The 23,306-nt window shown below is 44.8% G+C and overlaps 1 protein-coding gene across 2 annotated transcripts in view; it reads right to left on the bottom strand.

Annotated features, from left to right (window-relative positions):
• Positions 1 to 2,522: 2,522 nt before the first annotated feature.
• Positions 2,523 to 23,306, bottom strand: part of LOC122551828 (gap junction gamma-1 protein-like) — a 59,312-nt gene continuing 38,528 nt past the window's right edge. For both annotated transcript variants that reach the window (XM_043694322.2, XM_043694320.2), the window contains 2 exons: positions 13,781 to 14,938; positions 2,523 to 7,838 (listed from right to left, as the gene is read on the bottom strand). In XM_043694322.2, the coding sequence (XP_043550257.1) occupies positions 7,825 to 7,838; positions 13,781 to 14,906 (1,140 nt within the window). In that variant the 5' untranslated portion in view covers positions 14,907 to 14,938 and the 3' untranslated portion in view covers positions 2,523 to 7,824. The remainder of the gene's footprint in view (positions 7,839 to 13,780; positions 14,939 to 23,306) is intronic.

Below are 23,306 nucleotides of genomic sequence, written 5' to 3'. Positions count from 1 at the left end.
AGTTACCAGTTAAGGACCTCATCCCACACCCACTGCTATTTTGACTCTGACAGGGGAAGTAGGTAACCAAGCAGCTTTTATTGGCAAGAGGCAGAAACTCCTTTTTGTTGGCGAATAGGGGGAGCGCAATATCTCTGTCTTTCAAATGCCAGGTAGGTATTACGAGAAAAGGTTAAGCAGGTTGGGCCTGTACTCATTGGAATTTAGAAGGAGAGGTGGACTTATTGAAACATAAAAGATTCTTCGGGAACTTGACAAGTTAGTTGCAGAAAGGTTGTTTCTCCTTAGGAACCTAGAAGAGAGTATCATCTCAAAGTAAGGATCGCCATGTTAGCATCAAGAGGAGGAATTTCTTCCCTCAGATGGTTGTAAATCCGTGGAATTCTTTACCACAGAGGGCTTTTGAGGCTGGCTCATTTAAGCATATTCAAGGCTAAGACAGACAGACTTTCAATGAGTAAGGAAATCAATGGTTGTGAAGAAAAGGCAGGAAAGTGGAGTTGAGGATTATGAGATCAGCGATTGAATGGTGGAGCAGACTCAATAGGTTGAATGTGCGGGAAAAGCACAACAGGTCTGGCAGCATCCGAGGAGCAGGAGAATTGACATTTCAGGCATAAGCCCTTCATCAGGCATGAGGCTGTGAGCCAAGGGGGTGGAGAGACAAATGGGATGGGGGTGGGGCTGGGGGTAAGGTAGCCGAGAGTGCAGTAGGTAGATGGAGGTGGGGGTAATGGTGATAGGTCAGAGAGGAGGGTGGAGCGGATACGTGGGAAGAAAGATGGACAGGTAGGACAGGTCATAAGGGAGGTGCAGAGTTGGAAGTTTGGAACTGGGATAAGGTGGAGTGAAGGGAAATGCGGAAACTGGTGCAATTCATATTGATCCTGTGTGGTTGGAGGGTCCCGAGGCGGAAGATGAGGTGTTCTTCCTCCAGGCATCGGGTGGTTAGGGAGTAATACTTCAACTTCCCCTCCCACTCCGCCAAGGACGTGCAGGTCCTGTGCCTCGTCCATCGCCACTCCCTAACCACCCGATGCTTGGAGGAAGAACGCCTCATCTTCTGCCTTGGGACCCTCCAACCACACGGGATCAATGTGGATTTCACCAGTTTCCTCATTTCCTCTTCCCCCACCCTCACCCAGTTCCAACCTTCCAACTCTGCACCTCCCTCATGACCTGTCCTGTCCATCTTCCTTCTCACCTATCCACTTCACCCTCCTCTCCAACCTATCACCATCACCCCGAACTCAGTCTGCCTGTTGCACTCTCAGCTCCCTTCCCCTCGGTCCCACCCCTCTCTCATTTATCCCTCCACTCCCTCAGCTCACAAGCCTCATTCCTGATGAAGGGCTCTTACCCGAAACGTTGATTCTCCTGCTCCTCGGATCCTGCCTGACCTGCTGTGCTTTTCCAGCACCACACTCTCGACTCTGATCTCCAGCATCTGCAGTCCTCACTTTCTCCTCAATAGGTTGAATGGCTTAATTTTACTCCTGCAAATTACAGTCTTATATGGGGCCAGAGGAACATATGAACAGATGCAGAAAATAATTAAGAAAGCTAATGAAATGCTAGTCTTTATATCATAGAGGATTGGAGTATAAGGATGTAGAAGTTATGCTGCAGTTATACAAAACCCTGATTAGACCCCACTTGGAGTGTTGTGAGCAGATCTGGGCACCATACTTTAGGAAGGATATATTGGCTTGGAGGAAGAACAAGGTAGGTCTACAAGAATAACACCTGGACTTTGGATATTAAGAGAGATGATAAAACTATTGCCTTTTTTCTCTAGAATTTAGAAAGTTAAATGCTTATCTGATCAAAGTCTTCAAGGTATTAACAGGGAAAAACAAAGCTGAATTATTTCCACTGGGTGGACATTCTAGAACTAGAGGACACAGAATCAGGCTAATTGGCCTATCAAGTCCACACCAACCCTTTGAAGAGCATGCCACCCAGACCCACCCCATAACCCTGCATGATTAATCCACCAAGCCTGTACATCATTGGGAGTGGGGGAGGAAACCAGAACACCTGGAAGAAATCCACGCACACACAGGGAGAACGTGCAAACTCCACACACAGTCATCCAAGGCTGGAATTGAACCTGGGTCCCTCGCGCTGTGAGGCAGCAGTGCTAACCACTCAGCCACCATGCTGCTCAAATATAGTCTGAGAAATATTGCCAAACTATTCAGGAGAGATGTTAGGAAGCACTTCTACACACAAAGTGTGGTAGGTGTTTGGAAGTCTCTTCCATAAACAGCAGTGGATGCTGGATGAGTTGTTAAGCAGGTACATAGAGTTAGGCCACAGATCAGCCATGTTCTTTAAGGAAGAAAACCTGCTGATCTGGCCTACATGTGACTCTAGACCTACAGCAGTGCCATTAACTCTTGAACTGTCCCTGAAATGGCCTCACAAACCAGAACCTCCTCAAAGGCAACCAGGGACAGGCAATAAATGCTGGCCCAGTCAGTGACATCAACCTCCCACAAAAGAATAAAACAACTGAATAAATAAATGCAGGTTTTTATTTGTTGCTGCTAGAAAATGCAATGGTGTCATAAACACAAATAACCAACAAGAGACAGAGATCAGTTTGAAAATGCAATAAATCATCGGCAGTGCTTTTTAGAATTTCCCTACAAAAAATGTACAAAAACAGTAAAAGACACCAGAGAAATGGGACAAACAAAATGAAGTCATCAATGGCAAATCAGAGATTGCCTCCCCAAGTGCATCATCAGCTAAGTATGAGCCTCTAATCACAAGCTTCCAACTCCCGCCAATAGCTTCCAAAATTTTATTGGGCACAGGGGATGCAAGTAATGAACACCATGAAATGAAAGACCAGACTTCAAGCAACTGGCTCGAAATGTATTGGACTTCAACACAAAGCAGAACAAAAATATCAAACACAATCAGAGAGGCTCTCAAACATCTCCTATCCCATTTAATCTCTACAATAACCCTTATAAAATGTAACACTAATATAGCAAACATCTACACATATTTATCTAGAATTTAAAAAAAGAGTAAGACACAAGATTATCTTTGGTTTGGTGTTCCTTACAAAGCAAGAGGGAAAATTAAAATTAATTAGGTTAAGTATTGGCACTAGGGCCAGAGGTATCCCATCAACTAACCAATGCCTGCCCATAGCTGGCACAGTGTGCCTTGCCCACGATCCATTAGTTGGAGCAGTTTCTCCTGCTTCATAAACAGAAGAAAGTTCTGGGCAGTGTGTTGGAGCTCAGATAGCAAAATGCAGTTCCACTATCAACCCGTTGATCAGAGAGAGGGAATTATCTCCGGGTCTTGGCAATCCCAATGTTGACAGATTCTTCAGGTGAGGCATGTTGCAGGCAAGGACAGTGAGATGTCCTATTGGTCACCAATAAGAGCCCTGGCAGCTTCAGGAATTTAGAGATTAATCTCCAGGATGTCACCACAAGCAAAACCCGGGAAAAACATCATCCAGACATCCCAATCAAAACTGTGCAAGGCTTTCAAATTCTTTGAGGACTGTTTGAAATTTTGGAGAAATGGGGTGGGGGGAGATGGGGAAGGATTCTTACTGGAGATTGAGAACCATTAATCCAGAGACCAATGAAATGTTCTGGGGACTGGGGATCGAATCCCACCATGGCAGAAACTGAATTCAATAAAAATCTGGAATTAAGAGTTTGATGACGACCGTAAAACTATTGTCAATTGTCAGGAAAAAGCTAGCTGCTTCACTAATGTCTTTTAGGGAAGGAAACTGCCATCTTTACCTGGTCTGGTCTACATGGGATACTAGACCCACAGCAATGTAGTTGACTCTTAACTGCCCTCTGGGCAATTAGGGATAGGCATTAAATGCTGGATGAGCCAGCAACATCCACATGCCACGAAAGAATGAAAAAAAAAATTGTGAGTAAACATGGAAATTGGGAATGTGGAAAATCTCAACAATAGACATATCATCTATTTGGAAAGATATTTGCTTCATATCAATTCTGTGAAGCATGGCAGTTTGATTAGTGAACGCTTGGCTTCTACGCTGTATTTTGCAGCTATGTCAGCCTTAAATGATGGTTACTATCTACACAAAGTGTGGGAATTTGCATTTCTTATGATGAAACTTGAAGCTAAAGTCATAATTGGGCATCCTTCATTTGGAGTTGAACTACAGTTCGCGTGATCTAACTTGAAAGTATAACAGACTTGGAGGGGTTGAATGGCCTCCTCCTCCTCCTACCAGAGAATTTGGAGTTTAAAGTGTTGAAGCAAAACATTACACTATTCTGTGAGTCTAGACCACATGTGGAGTATTGTGTGCAGCTTTGGTCTCTGTATGTGAGGAAGGATGTTCTGTCTATGGAGGGAGTTCAACAAAATTTTACCAGACCGATTCCTAGGATGATAGGACTGATGCATGAAGACAGTTTGGATTGGTTAGGACTATGGTCATTGGGGTTTAGAAGAATGAGGGGGGGGGTAGCATCGAAAATTCTAACAGGACAAAACAGGGTAAACACAAGAAGGATATTCCCGATAACCGTGGGGTCCAGAACCAGGGGTCACAATCAAGGACACAGGGTAGGACTGAAATGAAGAGAAACTTTCTCACTCAAAGGATGGTGAGCTTGTGGAATTGTCTAACAAAACATTGAATATTTTCAAGAGGAGTTAATATTTTTTTTAGATTAGATTACTTAGATTAGATTACTTACAGTGTGGAAACAGGCCTTTCGGCCCAACAAGTCCACACTGACCCACCGAAGCGCAACTCACCCAGATCCATTCCCCTACATTTACCCCTGCCCCTAACATTACGGGCAATTTAGCATGGCCAATTCACCTGACCTGCACATCTTTGGAGTGTGGGAGGAAACCGGAGCACCCGGAGGAACCCCACGCAGACACGGGGAGAATGTGCAAACTCCACACAGGCTAAAGAGATGAAAGACTATGGGGAAAAAATGGGAACAGGGTATAGAGTTGAATGGTCAGCCATGATCATATTGAATGGCAGAACAGGCTTCAAGTGCTGAATGGTCTAGTCCTGCATATCATTTGTATGCTTCTATATCTGCCTCCCTTCAGAAGAATCCCAGAACGAGGGACAAAGTAAAATGAGGTGTTTACTGGAGCAGGATCACAATTACCTGGTAGCAATGTGGTGAGGATTTAAACCAGACTCAGGAGAGGAGGCAGTCACATAGTGTGGCTGCTGCTGGATCACGAGAAGACACAACCCCCAATTCAGCCAGATTCTGAAACTCCAGTCCTTTCAGCCATTCTGCACAAGAGAGAATGTCTGTGGGAAAAGGTGAGCTCAAAACACGGGAGAGGGACACAACACTGCTCACTCCCTCACAGCATCAGCTGAAACCTGACTCCCAGCTAGAATTCCACTGCGATCAGGATCAGGATGTGCCCGAGGTCTTGTCAAACATCTTGTGGAACATGGAGGGGATGAATGTATGACTGTTAAATTTGCTAATGGCATAAAAGTAGGTTAGAACGCAAGTTGTGAAGAGGACAGGCAGAGTCTACAAAAAGATAAAAGTAAGTTAAGTGAATCGGAAAAGAATGGCAGATCAGAGTATAATGTGGCAGAATATAAACTGGTCCACTTTGGCATGAAGTATTGGAAAGCAGCAGATTGTGTGAATGGAAAGGGACTGCAGAACTCAGGTGCACAGGGACTCAGGTTTCCTTGTACCCTGAATCGCAAATAATTAGTATACAGTATAGCAGGTGATCAGGAAGATAATGGAATGCTAGCATTTATATTCCAATCCTCTTACAATAAACATAGAATTGTTTACCACAGCTGCACAAGGCCATGGTGAGGCCACATATACAATAGTTGAGTATTGTATAATAGGTCTCTTTATTTAGGAAAGGACACAATTACATTATGAATGCATTTCTGGGACGTGAGGCTGATCTTCTGAGTAAAGGTTGAACAGGTTGGGCCTTTTTTCCACTGGAGTTTATAAGAGTGAGAGGTTGGTCTGATTTAGACATAAAACATTCTGAGGGATGTTTTCCTTCCAATGAGACACAGGAGAGAACGAACGAACAATTTAAAAATAAGGGATTAACAACTTAAGACAGAAATCACAACATTTTTTTTCTCTCCCAGAGGGTCCTGAATCCGTGGAACTCTCTTCTTGAGATTTTGTGTTGATGAAATTATTGAACATCTTTAAGGCTGAGATAGAAAATTCCTGAGTATCAAGGGAGCCAAAGGTTGTTGGGGTTCAGCGGGAATGTGGAATAACAGCCAAACATCAGTTCAGCAATAATCACAGTGAATGGCATGACAGGTGATATTTTCACTAGACTATTAATCCAAAGACCCAGGCAATGCTCTGGGGACTGGGTTCAATCTTGCCATGATGGATGGTGGAATTGGAATTCAATAAAAATGTGGAATTGAGCTCTAATGATGACCAAGAAACTGTTGTCAATATTCATGAAAAACCCAACTGGTTCACTGATGCCCTTTAGGGAATAAAAGAACCTATCTGGTCCAGCCTACATGTGACTCCAGACCTACAGTAATTTGGTTGACTCTTAACTACCCTCTGGGACAATAAATGCTGACCAGCACCATTCACATCCAATGGAGAAGAAAAAACAGGCTCAAAAGATCAAATGGCCTTCACCTGCTCCAATTTCACATGCTCCAGTGGGAAAATTGTTTGATTTCTGCTGTGAAAGGGAACCAAAGTGGATTTAAGATACAGCCATCTAGATAAATGGTAGAATAGGTTTGTAAGACTGAATGGTCTCCTAGAATTCCAGAGCTACTCAGCGACTAAAGATTTGTGATTAGAAAAAAAACGGAAGAATAATAGCCTCATGAAGAATTGAGTTGCGAGGGGAAAGAAAGTAAAAGCTCGCACACATTCCCCAAGAAATTAGTGGAACCACCTGGTAACTAGGCAACCTGGAGATAATTCAAGGCTGAGGAATATCCAATAGGCCCAAACCAGTGAAATAGTCTCAAATGAAGCAAAACATTTTATCAAAAGTACCAAAAAGAAGAAATAAAATCATCAGCAAAAGTAACTCAGTTCATTGTTGCTCTCACTCAAAGTTACATGATTCTGGAATGTTCTGAGACTGTAAACAAAATAATTGTCCTATCGCTACACCGATTCATTTTCAAAACAAAAATTACCTAAACCCAACAACAAAAAAAAGTGAAGATGTCATGAAGAATTAAACTAACTGAAGACCAGAGAAACATAATTAATGATGAATTTAATAATGAAAATGAAAAAAAACTATATGTGCTATCTGGCTGAGCCAGTTCTGTTGGATTGTACCTGATTGTGTTGCTTAAGGAGAGGATCACCCCCTCAGCTCCCTTCTCCAATCTCTAGGCGAGGGGTCTTCCTTTTGAATATGAAACCTGGCTCTCAGTGCCTCAAATGCTACAAGATATGTCTTAGACCCTACAGTCAGTCCAACAATTACTGGACTCTATTCGGTTGGATTTGGAATGTTCTGGAATACCAAACAAAACAGCACCCAGGTATATAAGCCAATTGGCTAGTTTTAAAATTCACAACACCTGTCAAGTTTGTCTAAACTTCACCCTAACCCACCTTGCCCTGCCCTCCCACCCAACCCCAAATCCAGTGTCCCCTCCCAATCCGGCTCTTTCCAGTAGTTTTGCTTTTGCAAGTTGGTGATGTTAAAGCCGAAAGAGTGAGAATGAAATGTGAGTCTTTCCAGTCGAGGTCCCTTTGTTGCTTCAAGCATCGACTCTCTCTGAATCTCAAGGTCGAAGAGCCCATCCCATCAGCATCACCCACGCAGACCTGCGAAAAGTAACAGAAAAAGTGGTTACCCAGTGGGTTGGCAAGGGATCAAATGGATTACCCAAATCATCAGTGAGATTAGAAAGAATCATTCGAACAAAGAAGAGTACACTAAGTTGTCTGACCCTGTTACACAAAGACAGAAGGATGCCACTCGTCCCTTGATCTGTTACACAAGGACAAGAAGCCATTCAGTCCTTTGAGTTTTTATATGAACAGGAAGCAGTAATTGAGTTCCTTGAGTCTGTTACACCTGTCAATTAATTGATCTATAATCCAACACCATTTACATGACCATCTACATAATCCTTGAGTAGTAAAGGAATTAAGGGTTATAGTGAGCGGGCAGGTAAGTCGCGTGGAGTCCATAAAAAGATCAGCCATATTGAATGGCAGAGCAGTCTCGATGGGCCAGATGGCCTACTCCTGCTCCCATTTCTGAACCTCCTTATACATGCTGGAAAGAAATTATGCAAACTCCCGACCCACACACACAGTCTAATCACACATAAATTAGGAGATGCACAAGATGGCAGAATGTAATGAAAGCAGAGATCCTGAAGGTTTGTAGGACTGGGTGAGGTAAACAGATGGTGGGGCAATGGAAGAATTGGGAAAACAAGAATAAAAGATGTTAAATAATATCATTTATGGATGGGGGTCAATAAAGATCTATCAGCACAGGTTGGTTTACCCTTATTTCTGGTTCCCTCTGGAGCATCTTGCAAACATTTCAGTTCTCCGACAAATATTAGAAGCTCTCAATGTTATTTTGGGGCAGTAATGTATCACTATTATCCAGTAGAAGGCTTTTTGTGTGCCCCAACATTTACTGTGATAGTTCCTTGTGACCATCTACATTCCTGCAGCTAAACAGGTTAGATTACTTACAGTGTGGAAACAGGCCCTTCGGCCCAACAAGTCCACACCAACCCGCCGAAGCGCAACCCACCCAGACCCATTCCCCTACATTTACCCCTTCACCTAACACTATGGGCAATTTAGCGTGGCCAATTCACCTAACATGCACATTTTTGGACTGTGGGAGGAAACCGGAGCACCCGTAGGAAACCCACGCAGACACGGGGAGAACGTGCAAGCTCCACACAGTCAGTCGCCTGAGGCGGGAATTGAACCCAGGTCTCTGGCGCTGTGAGGCAGCAGTGCTAACCACTGTGCCACCGTGCCGCCCACTAGGTTAGTTTAGGAAATGGGAACAGTTTCCCATTGTGGCACTGAGATTCTTCAAATCAGGAAAATCAGGAGCACGTAGATAGCCACATTTACTACAGGAATCGAGTCTGGGAATGATCTGGGATGGAGAGTGCTACACAGAGAGCCACTCAACAGGCTGACTGGCCTCCTTCTGTGTCAGGTGGAGTCGAGGAGAAAGCACCTTAGACACAGCCTCAGCACCTAACTAATATTAACATAACGACAGATCAAATCATAAAAACAGAAAGTGCTTGACAATCTCAAAGTAAAATGCTGGAAACCTGAAATAAAAACAGAGAGCTGGAGAAACTCACCAGACCTAAAATTGTCTGTGGAGATAGAAACACAGTTAATGTTTCAGTGCTGGGATGACCCTTATTCAGAATTGAAAGGGTTGTAAAATGGGGGGGGGGGGGGGAACAGATGGTGAGAGTGCCCAGAGCGAAAGATGAAGGGAGTGTTAATGACGGTAAAGGAAAGAAATGGAGATATAACACGTGTAAATATGAGGAAAGGAGAAAACAGGCCCACTGTTCTTCTCCACAACTTTCTGTTTTTATTTCAAATTTCCAGCATCTGCTGCATTATACTTTTTATTTCAAGGGTTCTGCTATTCTGTAAGGTGTTGTTGAGCTCAGTTGGCTGGACAGGTGGTGAGTGATGCCAAAAGATGTGGATTCAATTCCTGCACTGGCTGAAATCACCATGAAGACCTTTCGCCCATATCTGAGGCATGGCAGCCCTCAAGTTAAGCCATCACTAGTTATCTTTCTGTCTCTCTCTCTCTCTATCTCTCTCTCTCTCTCTCTCTCCAATAACAGTGCAGCCCTATGTTCTGGTAGAACCTCGGTGACTTTACCTTTATTGTTCTGGACCAGGTGAAAGACCCTGGGTCCCAGGTCTGCAGGATCCATTCTGATTAGATTCTGAAATCCAGCTACCGTCACTCAAACCTTCTCTTGGCAAGTCATGTTGCAGCTATACAAGACTTTAGTTTGACCACATTTGGAGTAATATGTGCAGTTCTGGTCACCACACCTTGGGAAGGATGTGGAGCCCTTGGAGACAGTGCAGAAGAGGTTTACTAGCTTTTGCCTGAATTGGAATGTATTACTTTAAGGAGAGGTTGGACAAACTTGGATTGTTTCGCTAGAGCATCAGAGGCTGAGGGGGCGACCTAATAGAAATCTATCACATTATGAGAGGGGTGGATAGGGTGGATAATCAGAATATTTTTCCTAGGGTGAACATGTCAAAACCTATGATGCATAGATTTAATGTGAGGGGGGTAAAGTTTGCATGCGAGGAGAGTTTTTTTTAAAAAACACAGAGGGTGGTAAGTGCCTGGGAGGTGGCAAAGCAGAAACATTAGAAAAGCATAGGAGGCATTTGGATAGACGAATGAACAGGCAGTGAATAGGGGAATATGGAATATGTGCAGGCAGACTTTTAGAATGGCATCATGGTGAGCTGAAGGACCTGTTCCTGAGCTCTACTGTTCTGTGTTGTTTCTTTCAATGGAAACCTGCTCGAAATACATCATCCATAATTAGAGAAAAAGCCCACCAACTCATTGAAGTAAAAGGGGCTACACAGTCAGTTAGTAGGTGATTGACAATTCACACTGAACTGAAATTCAGGTCTGACAAGTGAGAGGACTGCACTGACACTCAGCAAAAGCCAGGAGGCAGTATTTAATCTATTTTCACTGCTCATGTTTGCTATGGCTCTCAATGAGCAGCTGTCTTACTTCAGAGTCAGAAGATTGTGTAAGTGCTCGAGTTTCCCTGAGCCTATAATTTGGATGGTCACTCGCAGCGCAATACTTGAGACAGTGCTGTAGTGTCTGGCTATGGTTGCATTGTTATCTGCATGAGTTTGCTTTCTAACACACTGCAATTCAATGGCTCCAGAAATTTTTTTTTATTGAAAGCAAAAATAGAAAATGCTGGAAAAACTTGGCAGGTCTGGCAGCATTTGTAGAGAGAAAACAGAGTTAACATTTTGGGCTGCAAGTCACTGAACCCAAAATGTTTTCTCTGCTTTATCTTCACAGATGCTGCTTGAGTCTTTCGAGCAATTTCTGTTTGTGTTTCTGATTTCCAGCATCCACAGTTCTTTCAGATTTTTGTAATTACGTTGCAGGCAGTTCACAAAAGAATCACTAGATTAATTCCACAGATGAGGCAGCATCCGAGGAACAGGATAATCGACATTTCGGGCAAAAGCCCTTCATCAAGGGCTTCATCCTTGCTCCTGCTCCTCGAATGCTGCCTGACCTGTTGTGCTTTGCCAGCACCACACTCTCCACTCTGATGTCTAGTTTAGATTAGATTACTTACAGTGTGGAAACAGGCCCTTCAGCCCAACAAGTCCACACCGACCTGCCGAAGCGTAACCCACCCATTCCCGTACATTTACCCCTTTACCTAACACTACGGGCAATTTAGCATGGCCAATTCACCTGACGTGCACATCTTTGGACTGTGGGAGGAAACCGGAGCACCCGGAGGAAACCCACGCAGACACGGGGAGAATGTGCAAACTCCACACAGACAGTCGCCTGAGTCGGGAATTGAACCGGGGTCTCTGGCGCTGTGAGGCAGCAGTGCTAACCGCTGTGCCACTGTGCCACCCACTGATTTCCAGCGTCTGCAGTCCTCACTTTCACCTAATTCCACAGTTGAGTCCTTTGAGGAGATATGAGCAGAGTCTCCATTGATGATGTCAGAAACAGAAGAGGTTGCAGATTAAGTAAGGAAACAGGAACAAGAAGAGACTATTTCATCCCTCTTATATCATTCAATCCATCAATCATGGCTGCTTTATGACTCCATTTCCCTGCCATGTCTCTGCACCCCTTTATAGCTTCACCTAACAACAACCCACCAATCTCCTTCTAATAAAGGACTTTATTTGGAATGTTCTTCTTCACAGAGCAGGTGGAGACAGGGTCATTCAAGGTTCCTGATTAACAAGGGAGTGATGGGTTAGTGAGGGCAGGACAAGCCAAAAGGAAAATTGGAGGTGTAGTGGACAGCGAAGAGGGTTACCTCAGATTACAACAGGATCTGGTCCGGATGGGCCAATGGGCCGAGAAGTGGCAGATGGAGTTTAATGTAGGTAAATGCATTTTGGGAAAACAAATCTCAGCAAGACTTATACATTTAATGGTAAGGTCCTAGGGAGGGTTGCTGAACAAAGAGACCTTGGAGTGCAGGTTCATTGCTCCTTGAACGTGGAGTCACAGGTAGTTAGGATAGTGAAGGCGGCATTTGGTATGCTTTCCTTAAATCAGTCAGAGTAGATTAGATTCCCTACAGCGTGGAAATAGGCCCTTTGACCAAACCAGTCCACACTGACCCTCTGAAGAGCAACCCACCCAGACCCATTTCCCTCTGACTAATGCACCTAACACTATGGGCAATTTAACATGGCCAATTCACCTGGCATGTATATCTTTGGAATGTGGGAGGAAACCCACGCAGACACAGGGAGAATGGGCAAACTCCACACAGACAGTTGCCCAAGGTGGGAATTGAACCTGGGCCCTGGTGCTGTGAGGCAGCAATGATAACCACTGAGCCACTGTGCCACCCTGTATTGAGTACTGAGTACAGGAGTTGGGAGGTCATGTTGCGGCTGTACAGGACATTGGTTAGACCACTGTTGGAATATTGCGTGCAATTCTGGTCTCCTTCCTATCAGAAAGATGTTGTGAAACTTGAAAGAGTTCAGAAAAGATGTTGCCAGGGTTGGAGGATTTGATCTACAGGGAGAGGCTGAACAGGCTGGGGCTGTTTTCCCTGGAGTGTCGGAGGCTGAGGGGTGACCTTCTCGAGGTTTATAAAATCATGAGGGGCATTGATAGGGGAAATAGACAAGGTCTCTTCTCGGGGATTGGGGAATCCAGAACTAGAGGGCAGAGGTTTAGGGTGGAGGAGAAAGATATAAAAGAGATCTAAAGGGCAACTTTTTCACACATAGGATGCACGTGTATGGAGTGAACTGCCAGAGGAAGTGATGGAAGCTAGTATGATTGCAAAATTTAAAAGGCTTTTGCTTGGGTATATGAATAGGAAGGGATTGGAGGGATATGGGCCAGGTGCTGGCAGGTGGGACTAGATTGGATTGAGATACCTGGTTGACATGGACGATTTGGATTGAAGGGTCTGTTTCCGTGTTGTACATCTCTATGAGTCCATCTGATCACAATCAGATCAGATTTGACCACAGCAAATGGTGGAACAGGCAATGGAAAACCGAATGACCAACGGCTGCCTCAAATTCCCACACGACACACACACACAGCATCCCAAAACAATTTACAGCCAATGATGCACCTTTAAAATGTTTTCATATAGGAAATCTAATTTAAGTACAGTAAGACCACATGAGCTTGGAACAACAGATATTGCCAGGTAATACACTTTCAGCGATGCCATTAGTGAGATGAATATCAGGCCCTCGACTGTGAAGACAACACCCCATCTCTTCTTTAAGATGGAGCCACCAGATTTGTTATGATTACCTCAGAGAACTAACAGCACCCAACTAATATCTTACCCAAGAGACAGCACCTGTGCAGCACTCCCCAGCACCATATCGAGTTATCAGCCTAGATTTTGCGTCAAAGACCTTGATGGGATTTGAACCCCAGCTTCATGGTTCAAAATCTGAACATAGTTGACCTCAATAAATGATCAGTGATTGACGATCTATTTTACCTGCTTTGTCAGCACAGGCGCCCTCCCTCTCCTGAGCAAAGTTCAGTCGGTTCTGCTCGACAGCTGTGCCGTTTGACTCAGGGCTGCCACTCCTAGGTTGGTGAGGGAGCTCTCCTGATGCCCGGTACGCCATGTTCAGTTGTTCCTGAGCGAGCTTTAGGTGTCGGTGAACCGCCTCAGACATCTCAAAGCTCCCCGGCCCCAGTCCACCAAGGTTGTCTCGGTATGGCACATTCCCATTGCCCAGCTTGGTCTTGTCCTTGCGAAGCACAGAGTGGTAGCCTGGAGGGGCATAGGGGGTGGCCTTGGAGGGGCGGGGGGAGCGGGAGGCCAGCCGCCTGCCCCTCAAGCCATCCCTGATGCCGCCAAGGCCAAGGTGGAAGAGCTCAGCAAAGTTGAGCACTAAGCAGAGACCACTGACCACATACATGACCAACAGGAAGATGGTTTTCTCTGTGGGACGTGACACAAAACAATCGACGGTGTATGGACAAGGATTCGTACTGCACACAAAGCCAGGGAGCACCTCAAATCCATACAGAAAATATTGGCCAGCCAGGAAACCCATTTCAAACAGAGTTCTCATCAGGAGCTGAAAAACATACATCTTCATGAGCCCATCTTCTTTGATACGCCTCCTGCCATCATGTGGCTTCTTCTCAGGAGCTTTCTTGTCAGCCTCAGTCTCAGGTTCATGCTCAATCTCCTCGCAGACCATGGGGTCTTCCTCATCATCACCTTCTGCCTCCTCGTAATCCCGAGCAGCTCCCCGATGCACAATGGGCATCTTTCTCTTAGGTTTTGGCTGTTGGGCACCCTCCATCCGGGCTATCCGGTGTATGGCATAGCCAAGGTACATGATGGATGGCACTGAGATCATAATGATCTGGAAGACCCAGAACCGGACGTGGGAAAGGGGTGCAAAGGAATTGTAGCAAACGTTCTCACAACCAGGTTGCTGAGTGTTACATGTGAACTTGCTTTGTTCATCATGGTAGATAGGTTCACCACCAACTGCCAACAAAACAATGCGGAAAACAATGAGGACCGTCAGCCAGATCTTGCCAACAAACGTGGAGTGGTTATGGATCTCCTCAAGGAGTCTCGTCAGGAAGGACCAACTCATCTTCGAAGAGTGAGGCCTTCAGCACAACGGCACTGGAAGAAACCAACAGAAAAGAAGCGTCAAGCCTCCTGAAATGGACTTCAAGACACAGAAACAGCGTTTGGCCCAGTTGGCCCCTCAAAGCTACTGTACTATTCAGTAAGATCATGCCTGATCAGATTATGGTGAAAGCTCTACCTTTCTATCTGCAACCGCGCGCCCCCCCCCCCAAAAATATGAAGATCAAAAATCCATCTTTTAATACTTACAATAACCTGTCTGGTCTGAAAATTCCACAGATTAATGACCTTCAGAGAGAACAAAATTCTCGTTGCCTTAAAGAGGGAGATCCGTTATTAAAGGGATCCCCCACTAGAGGAAACACCCTCCCAGTGTCCACCCTACTGTTCTGAAGAAGGGTCACTGGACCCAAAACATTAACTCTGTTTTATCTCCAAAGCTGTTGCCGGGTTTGCTGTGTTTTCCCAGCAATTCCTGTTTTTATTTCTGATTTCCAGCACCTACAGTTTGTTGTTTTGTTTCCCTCAGGATCAATGTTTTTTTTTTCATTCATTCACAGATTTTGGGTGTTACTGGCTGCACCAACATTTATTACCCATCCCTAGTTACCCAGAGAGCAGTTTAAGAGTCTAGAATCCCATATAGACCAGACCAGGTAAGCAGTTTCCTTCCCTAAAGGACATTAGTGAACCAGATGGGTTTTCTCAATAATCAATAACAGTCATTATTAGATTCTTAATTCCAGATTCTGTCTTATTGAATTCAAATTCTACCATCTGATATGTCAGGATTTGTACCCAGGTCCGCAGAACATTACCTGGGTCTCTGGAATAATAGTCTAGTAATAATAACAAATGTTTCCATTTACCTTCTGAAAGATTAAAAAAAGGAAGAGGAATACGCCATTTGGCCCTTCAAGCCTGCTTTACAATTCAATAAGACTGTCTAATTCTGTCCCCTGTTCCTGTTTTTCTCTCCATACCCTTTATAATCTCTTTACCACGAAGAACTACATCTAAGTTCATCTTTAAATACACCACTTTTCTTTTGTGAAATCATGTCCGTGGACATCTAGAGTCCTCTGTACCAAGCAGTTCTGTAAGAAAGCTGCATTTCTATTCGGGATTAGTGGTGCTGAAATCGCTGCTCCTCGGATGCTGCCTGAACTGCTGTGCTCTTCCAGCACCACTAATCCAGAATCTGGTTTCCAGCACCTGCAGTCATTGTTTTTACCTTGCCTTTCTATTCGACCTGCCCAAGTGGACAAGTTCACATTTACCCACACTGCTCTCCATCTGCCAAATTTTGGCCACTCGCCCAACCTGCCTGTATCATTCAGACCCTCGACAACTCACTTTCTGAGCCATTTTGTTGTCTTTTGCAAGCTAGGGAGGAGAACAAAGAGCAAAACAGCACAAGGACAGGCTCTTTGTCCCTCCAAGCTTGCGCTGACACATTTTGCCCACCATACTAACACTGTCTTCACTTACCGGATCCGGATCCCTCTATTCCCTTCCTATTCTGTTTCTTGAATGAGGAGTGTAACACCACTCCCTGTGGACACTGTTTAACAACTAGAATAAACCAGGTTTAATTTGGTGTTGAGAGTTCCAAGGGTTGCACCGTTTTAAGTCTACCCTACAATGATATCATAGGTGTCATTGGCAAGTTCAGCCATTTTGTATTTGGCCTTTTCAAAGTCATCAATAAAGGTCAGAAATAGTTGAGACCTCAGCACTGATCCCTGTGGCACTCCACTTGTTAGACCGTGCCAATCTGAGAAAGATCCATGCATATTCTTGGCTTGCTGTTAGCTACCAATCTTATAATCATACTAAAATGATACTCCCACACGATGTGCTTTAATTTTACAGAGCAACCTTTGATGTGGTACTCTATCAAATGTCTTCTGGAAATCGAAGCACATCATATCGACAGGTTCTGCTTTATCCACCTTCCCTGATATTTCCTCAAAGAGCTCCAAGAAATCAGTCAAACACAATTTCCATTTCCAGTCCAGAGTCAGTTTAACTGCCTGATCCATTTACTAATTTTCCTTCTATAACCCTCTGCAATGGATTCCACCAACTTTCTAATGTCAGATAGCAGTCTAGTGGGCATTTCCACTTTTCAGTCTTCCTCCTTTTTTGAATAATGATGGTACGTTTGTTAATCTGTTTTCATAATCTAAGAAATTTTGGAAGATCATAACCAATGCCTTTACGTTCCCTACAACCACTTCTTTCAAGATTCTAGACACACAGTCTGGGGACCTTTCGACTTCTAAGTCTAATATTTTTCCTAGCACCTTTTCTTTGGTGCTTATAAATATTTTTTAAGTCCTTCTTTTTCTTCACTTCTTTTCAAGTACCTTTGAGAATGCTTTTTTTTTTAAAGTTTCCACAGTGAAGACAGATGCAAAATCTCTGGTCAACACTTCTGCCATTTCTTTCTAATCAATGATCAGACTTGTTATCTAGAGGAACAACACTTCTCAGAAGGTTAGGCTGAGAAGATGAGAGTAATCCAAAGAGGTTCTTTAAGTATATTAAAGGAGAAAGAATACCGAAAGAATAACATGGCTTGGAAAGGGTGGACGCTAGGAAATTGTTTCCGTTAGGCAAGGAGACTAGGACCCGTGGACACAGCCTTAGAATTAGAGGGGGTAAATTCAGAACAGAAATGCGGAGACATTTCTTCTGCCAGAGAGTGGTGGGCCTGTGGAATTCATTGCCACGGAGTGCAGTGGAGGCCGGGACGCTAAATGTCTTCAAGGCAGAATGCGGGTAAGTGGAGTTGAAATGCCCATCAGCCATGATTGAATGGTGGAGTAGACTCGATGGGCCGAATGGCCTTACTTCCACTCCTATGTCTTATAGTCTTATGGAGAGAGAAAGAGAGTGAGAGAGAGAATAGGACCCCTCAAGGACCATAGTGGGCATGTATGTGTGGAACCTCAGTGAATATTTCTCTTCCATGTTTACCGTGGAGAAAGACAGGAAGACTTGGGAACTTGGGGACAGTCGATATCACAGTAGAGGTGGTATTGGATGTATTAGAATGTATGAAGCTAAATCTCCTGATATCACCAGATATATCCAAGAATACTGAAGGAGGCTAGAAAGGAAATTGTGAGGGACGCTGACTGATCATTTTGCATTGTCGTTAGCCACAGGTGAGGTTCTGGAAGACTGGGGGGTAGCGAATGTTGTCCCCTCAGTCAAGAAGGGCTGCAAAGGAAAACCTGGGAATGAAATACCAGCAACCCTAACATCTGTGGTAGTCAAATTAGTTGGGAGGAATCTGAGAGATAAGATATATGTGCATTTGGAAAGTCAGGGTTTGATTAGGAGTAGTCAACATGGCTTTGTGCATGAGAGATCTTGCCTCACAAATTCGTTATAGAGTTCTTTGATGAAGTGACCAGGAAGGTTTATGAGAGCAGGGCAGTAGATGCAGTCTATGTGGATTTCAGTAAGGCCTTTGATAAGTTTCCACCTTCTGGAAGGTTGGATCGCATGGAATCCAGGGGGAACTGGTAAATTGAATACATAATTGGCTTGAGGAAGGAATTGCAGCAGGATCTTGATCAACTGGGGAAATGGGCCAAAAAATGGCAAATGCAGTTTAATATAGTCAAGTGTGAGGTTTTGCAATTTGGAAAGTCAAACCAAGGTAGGAGATTCATGGTGAATGATCGAGCCTTAAGGAGTGCAGGACAGACTTGTCCCTGTGAAAATGAGGGATAAAAATGGCAAGATTAGGGAACCATGGATGACAGGTGAAATTGTGAGACTAGCTAAGTGGATAAAGGAAGCATACATAAGGTTTTCATAATGGCTTTCATTAACAGGGGGATAGTGTTTAAGAGCCGTGATGGTTTGCTGCAGCTCTACAAGTCCCTGGTGAGGCCACACTTGGAATATTGTGTCCAGTTCTGGTCGCCCTACTATAGGAAAGATACAGAGGCTTTGGAGAGGGTGCAAAGAAGGTTTACCACGATGCTGCCTGGACTGGAGGGCTTGCCTTATGAAGAAAGGTTGAATAAGCTCGGACTTTTCTCTCTGGAGAGAAGGAGGAAGAGAGGAGACCTGATCGAGATGTACAAGATAATGAGAGGAATAGATAGAGTCAATAGCCAGAGACTTTTCCCCAGGCAAGGATTGACTGGTACGAGAAGTCATAGTTTGAAGATATTAGGAGGAAGGTATAAAGGAGACGTCAGAGATAGGTTCTTTACGTAGAGAGTTGTGAATGCATGGAATGCGTTATCGGTGGTGGTGGTGGAAGCAGAGTCATTAGGGACATTTAACCGACTGCTGGACACGCACATGGATAGCAGTGAGTTGAGGGGTGCGTAGGTTGTTACTATATTTTATATTAGGACTAAAACTCGGCACAACATCGTGGGCCAAAGGACCTGTTCTGTGCTGTACTTTTCCATGTTCTATAAGGTCTAGGCAACTGAAGACAGATGAAACTTTGGAAGAATATCAGGAATGTAGGACCAATCTGAAACAAGGAATTAAGAGGGCTAAAGGGGGTCATGAAATATCTTTAGCAAACAGGGTTAAGGAAAATCCCAAAGCCTTTTATTTATATATAAGGAACAAGAGGGTCACTAGATAAAGGTTTGGTCCACTCAAAAACAAAGGAGGAAAGTTATGCGTGGAGTCAGATAAAATGGATGAGATTCTTAATGAGTACTTTGCAACAGTATTCACCGAGGAGAGGGACGTGACGGGTGTTGAGGTTAGGGATAGATGTTTGGATTACTCTAGGTCAGGTCGGCATAAAAAGGGAGGAAATATTGAGTATTCTAAAAGGCATTAAGGTGGACAAGTCCCCAGGTCTGGAAGGGATCTATCCCATGTTACTGAGGGAAGCAAGACAGGAAATAGCTGTGGCCTCAACAGGTATCTTTGCAGCATCCTTGAACATGGGTGAGGTCCCAGAGGACTGGAGAATTACTGTCCCCTTTGTTTAAGAGGAGTAGCAGGGATAATCCAGTATATACAGACCTATGAGCTTGACATCAGTGGTAGGGGAGCTGCTGGAGAAGATACTGAGGGATAGGATCTTTTACATTTGGAAGAAAATGGGTTTATCAGTAATAGGCAACATGGATTAGTGCAGGGAAGGTCATGTCCTACCAACTTAATAGAATTCTTTGAGGAAGTGACAACGTTGATTGATGAGGGAAGGGCTGTAGATGTCATGTACATGGACTTCAGTAAGGGGTTTGATAAAGTTCCCCATGGTAGGTTGATGGAGAAAGTGAAAATTAGAGTGGTGCTGGAAAAGCTTTTGCCTGAAATGTCAATCTTCCTGCTCCTCGGATGCTGCCTGACCTGCTGTGCTTTTCCAGCACCACTCTAATCTTGATTCTAATCCCCAGCATCTGCAGTACCCACTTCTGCCTTGATGGGAAAGTGAAGTCAAATGGGATCCAGGGTGTACTAGCTAGATGGATAGCAAACTGGCTGGGCAACAGAAGACAGAGTAGTAGAAGAAGGAAGTTTCCCAAAATGGAGAACTGTGACCAGTGGTGTTCCACAGGGATCCGTGCTGGGACCAATGTTGTTTGTGATATGCATAAATGAGCTGGAGGATGGTAACCTCGTTACCACAACCACATTTGCTTCCTCAGTGCCTGTCTCCGTAACCAACTCATCCCACACGGACTCCGGACCACCTTTAAACCAGCAGAGTTCGGACCCGAACAGGACAAACAGTACAGACTACAGATTCAAAAACACCAGCAACAGTTCTCCTTCAAGATCCTCCGCTCCACACTTGCATCAATGCGCCGGCACCCAACCTCTCCACAGTCAGCCCTGCCTCAGCTGAGGGCCACACTCTCTCAGAATTGCAAAGGACCCACTCTGTACTACATCCTCAGGAGAATTCATACTCTCAACAAACAGTATTTCAATTCCATCTCAAACATACATGCACATCCACTAATATCATTTATTGTATCCGTTGCTCCCGATGCGGTCTCCTCTACATTGGGGAGACTGGGCGCCTCCTAGCAGAGCGCTTTAGGGAACATCTCCGGGACACCCGCACCAATCAACCACACCGCCCCGTGGCCCAACATTTCAACTCCCCCTCCACTCTGCCAAGGACAGGGAGGTCCTGGGCCTCCTTCACCTCCGCTCCCTCACCACCAGACGCCTGGAGGAAGAACGCCTCATCTTCCGCCTCGGAACACTTCAACCCCAGGGCATCAATGTGGACTTCAACAGTTTCCTCATTTCCCCTTCCCCCACCTCACCCTAGTTCTAAACTTCCAGCTCAGCACTGTCCCCATGACTTGTCCGGACTTGTCCTACCTGCCTATCTTCTTTTCCACCTATCCACTCCACCCTCTCCTCCCTGACCTATCACCTTCATCCCTCCCTCACTCACCCATTGTACTCTATGCTACTTTCTCCCCACCCCCACCCTCCTCTAGCTTATCTCTCCACGCTTCAGGCTCACTGCCTTTATTCCTGATGAAGGGCTTTTGCCCGAAACGTCGATTTTGAAGCTCCTTGGATGCTGCCTGAACTGCTGTGCTCTTCCAGCACCACTAATCCAGAATGGAGGATGGTATAGGTGGTCTAATTAGCAAGTTTGCAGATGACACTAAGATTGGTGAAGTAGCAGATAGTGAAGGGGACTGTCAGAGAATACAGCAGAATACAGATAGACTGGAGAGTTGGGCAGAGAATTGGCAGATGGAGATCAATCCGGGCAAATGTGAGGTGATGCATTTTGGAAGATCCAATTCAAGAGCAAACTATACGGAAAAGCCACAGGGAAAAATGATGTACAGAGACGTGGGTGCTCAGGAAAATTGTTCCCTGAAGGTGGCAATGCAGATCAATAGAGTGTTCAAGAAGGCATATGGCATGCTTTCCTTCGTTGGACAGGGTATTGAGTACAAGAGTTAGCAGGTCATGTTTGGTTCAGCCACATTTTGAGTACGGTGTATAGTTCTGATCGCCACATTACCAAAAGGATGTGGACGCTTTGGAGAGGGTGCAGAGGAGGTTCACCAGGATGTTGTCTGGTATGGAGGGCGCTAGCTCTGAAGAGAGGTTGAGTAGATTAGGATTATTTTCATTAGGAGATGGAGGTCGAGAGGGGACCTGAATGAGGTCTACAAAATCATGAACGGTATAGACAGGATGGATAGCAAGAAGCTTTCTCCCCCCAGAGTGGGGGACTTAATTACTCGGGGTCATGAGTTCAAACTGAGAGGGGAAATGTTTAAGGGAGATATGTGTGAAAAGTTCTTTACACTGAGGGTGGTGGGTGTCTGGATGCGTTGCCAGCGGAGGTGGTACAGGTGGGCAAGACAGCGTCATTTAAGATGTATCTAGACAGATACATAAATGGGCAGGGAACAGAGGGATACAGATCCTCAGAAAATAGGCAGCAGGTTTAGATAGAGGATCTGGACCGACGCAGGTTGGAGGGCTGAAGGGCCTGTCCCTGTGCTGTAATGTTCTTTGAGTGTAGTTGAATAGAGAGAGTTTGGAGTTCAGGTCCATTGTTCTCTGAAAGTGGAGTCCCAGGTAGACAGGGCAGTGAACAAAGCTTTGGGCCTTCGTCAGTCAGGGCAAGGAGTATAAAAATTGGGAAGTTATGTTGCAGTTGTACAGGACATTAGTGAGGCCGCACTTGAAGTATTGTGTTCAGTTTTGGTCACCTTGCTACAGGAAGGATGTTATTAAACTGGAAAGAGTGCAGAAGAAATTTATAAGGATATTGCCAGGACTCAACAGTCCAAGTTATAAGGAGAGGTTGGTCAAGCTGGGACTTTTTTCTTTAGAGCGTAGGGAGACTGAGGGGGGATTTTATAAAAGTGCATAAGATCATGAGAGGCATGGATTGGGTGAATGCAGTCTTTTTTCCCATGGTTGGGGAATCAAGGACGAGAGGGCATTAGTTTAAGGGTAGAGGGGAACGAACAAAAGGAAACCTGAGGGGACAACCTTTTTTAAACAGAGGGTGGTGCGTATATGGATTAAGCTGCCAATGGAAGTGGTTGAGGCAGGTACATTAACAACATTTAAAAGGCATCTGGACAGATATATGGATAGGTAAGGATTAGAAGGAAATGGGCCAAGTGGAGGGAAATGGGGTTAGTGATGATGACGATTTTGGTCAGCATGGACCAGTTCGGGCCGAAGAGCCTGTCTCCGTGCTGTAGGACTCTATGACTCTAACACTTGCTTTAGCAACACAAAAAACACCACAACAAATTGGAAGGGGCAACACAAGGCCAAGCTTGTCACAGATGGTCAAGTTCACAATCTCAAGTTATGCCGAAAACCAGGAGTCACAGCTAAATAAAGAAACCACTGCAGTAGGAGATGATGGCCCAGTGCTAACTTCATTGAGCAG

The sequence above is a fragment of the Chiloscyllium plagiosum genome, unplaced genomic scaffold (genome assembly GCF_037043375.1).
Source record: "Chiloscyllium plagiosum isolate Xiang-an unplaced genomic scaffold, Cpla_swu_hap1 HiC_scaffold_7, whole genome shotgun sequence".
Classification (NCBI taxonomy): domain Eukaryota; kingdom Metazoa; phylum Chordata; class Chondrichthyes; order Orectolobiformes; family Hemiscylliidae; genus Chiloscyllium; species Chiloscyllium plagiosum.
This window is presented reverse-complemented; position numbering and strand designations above follow the sequence as displayed.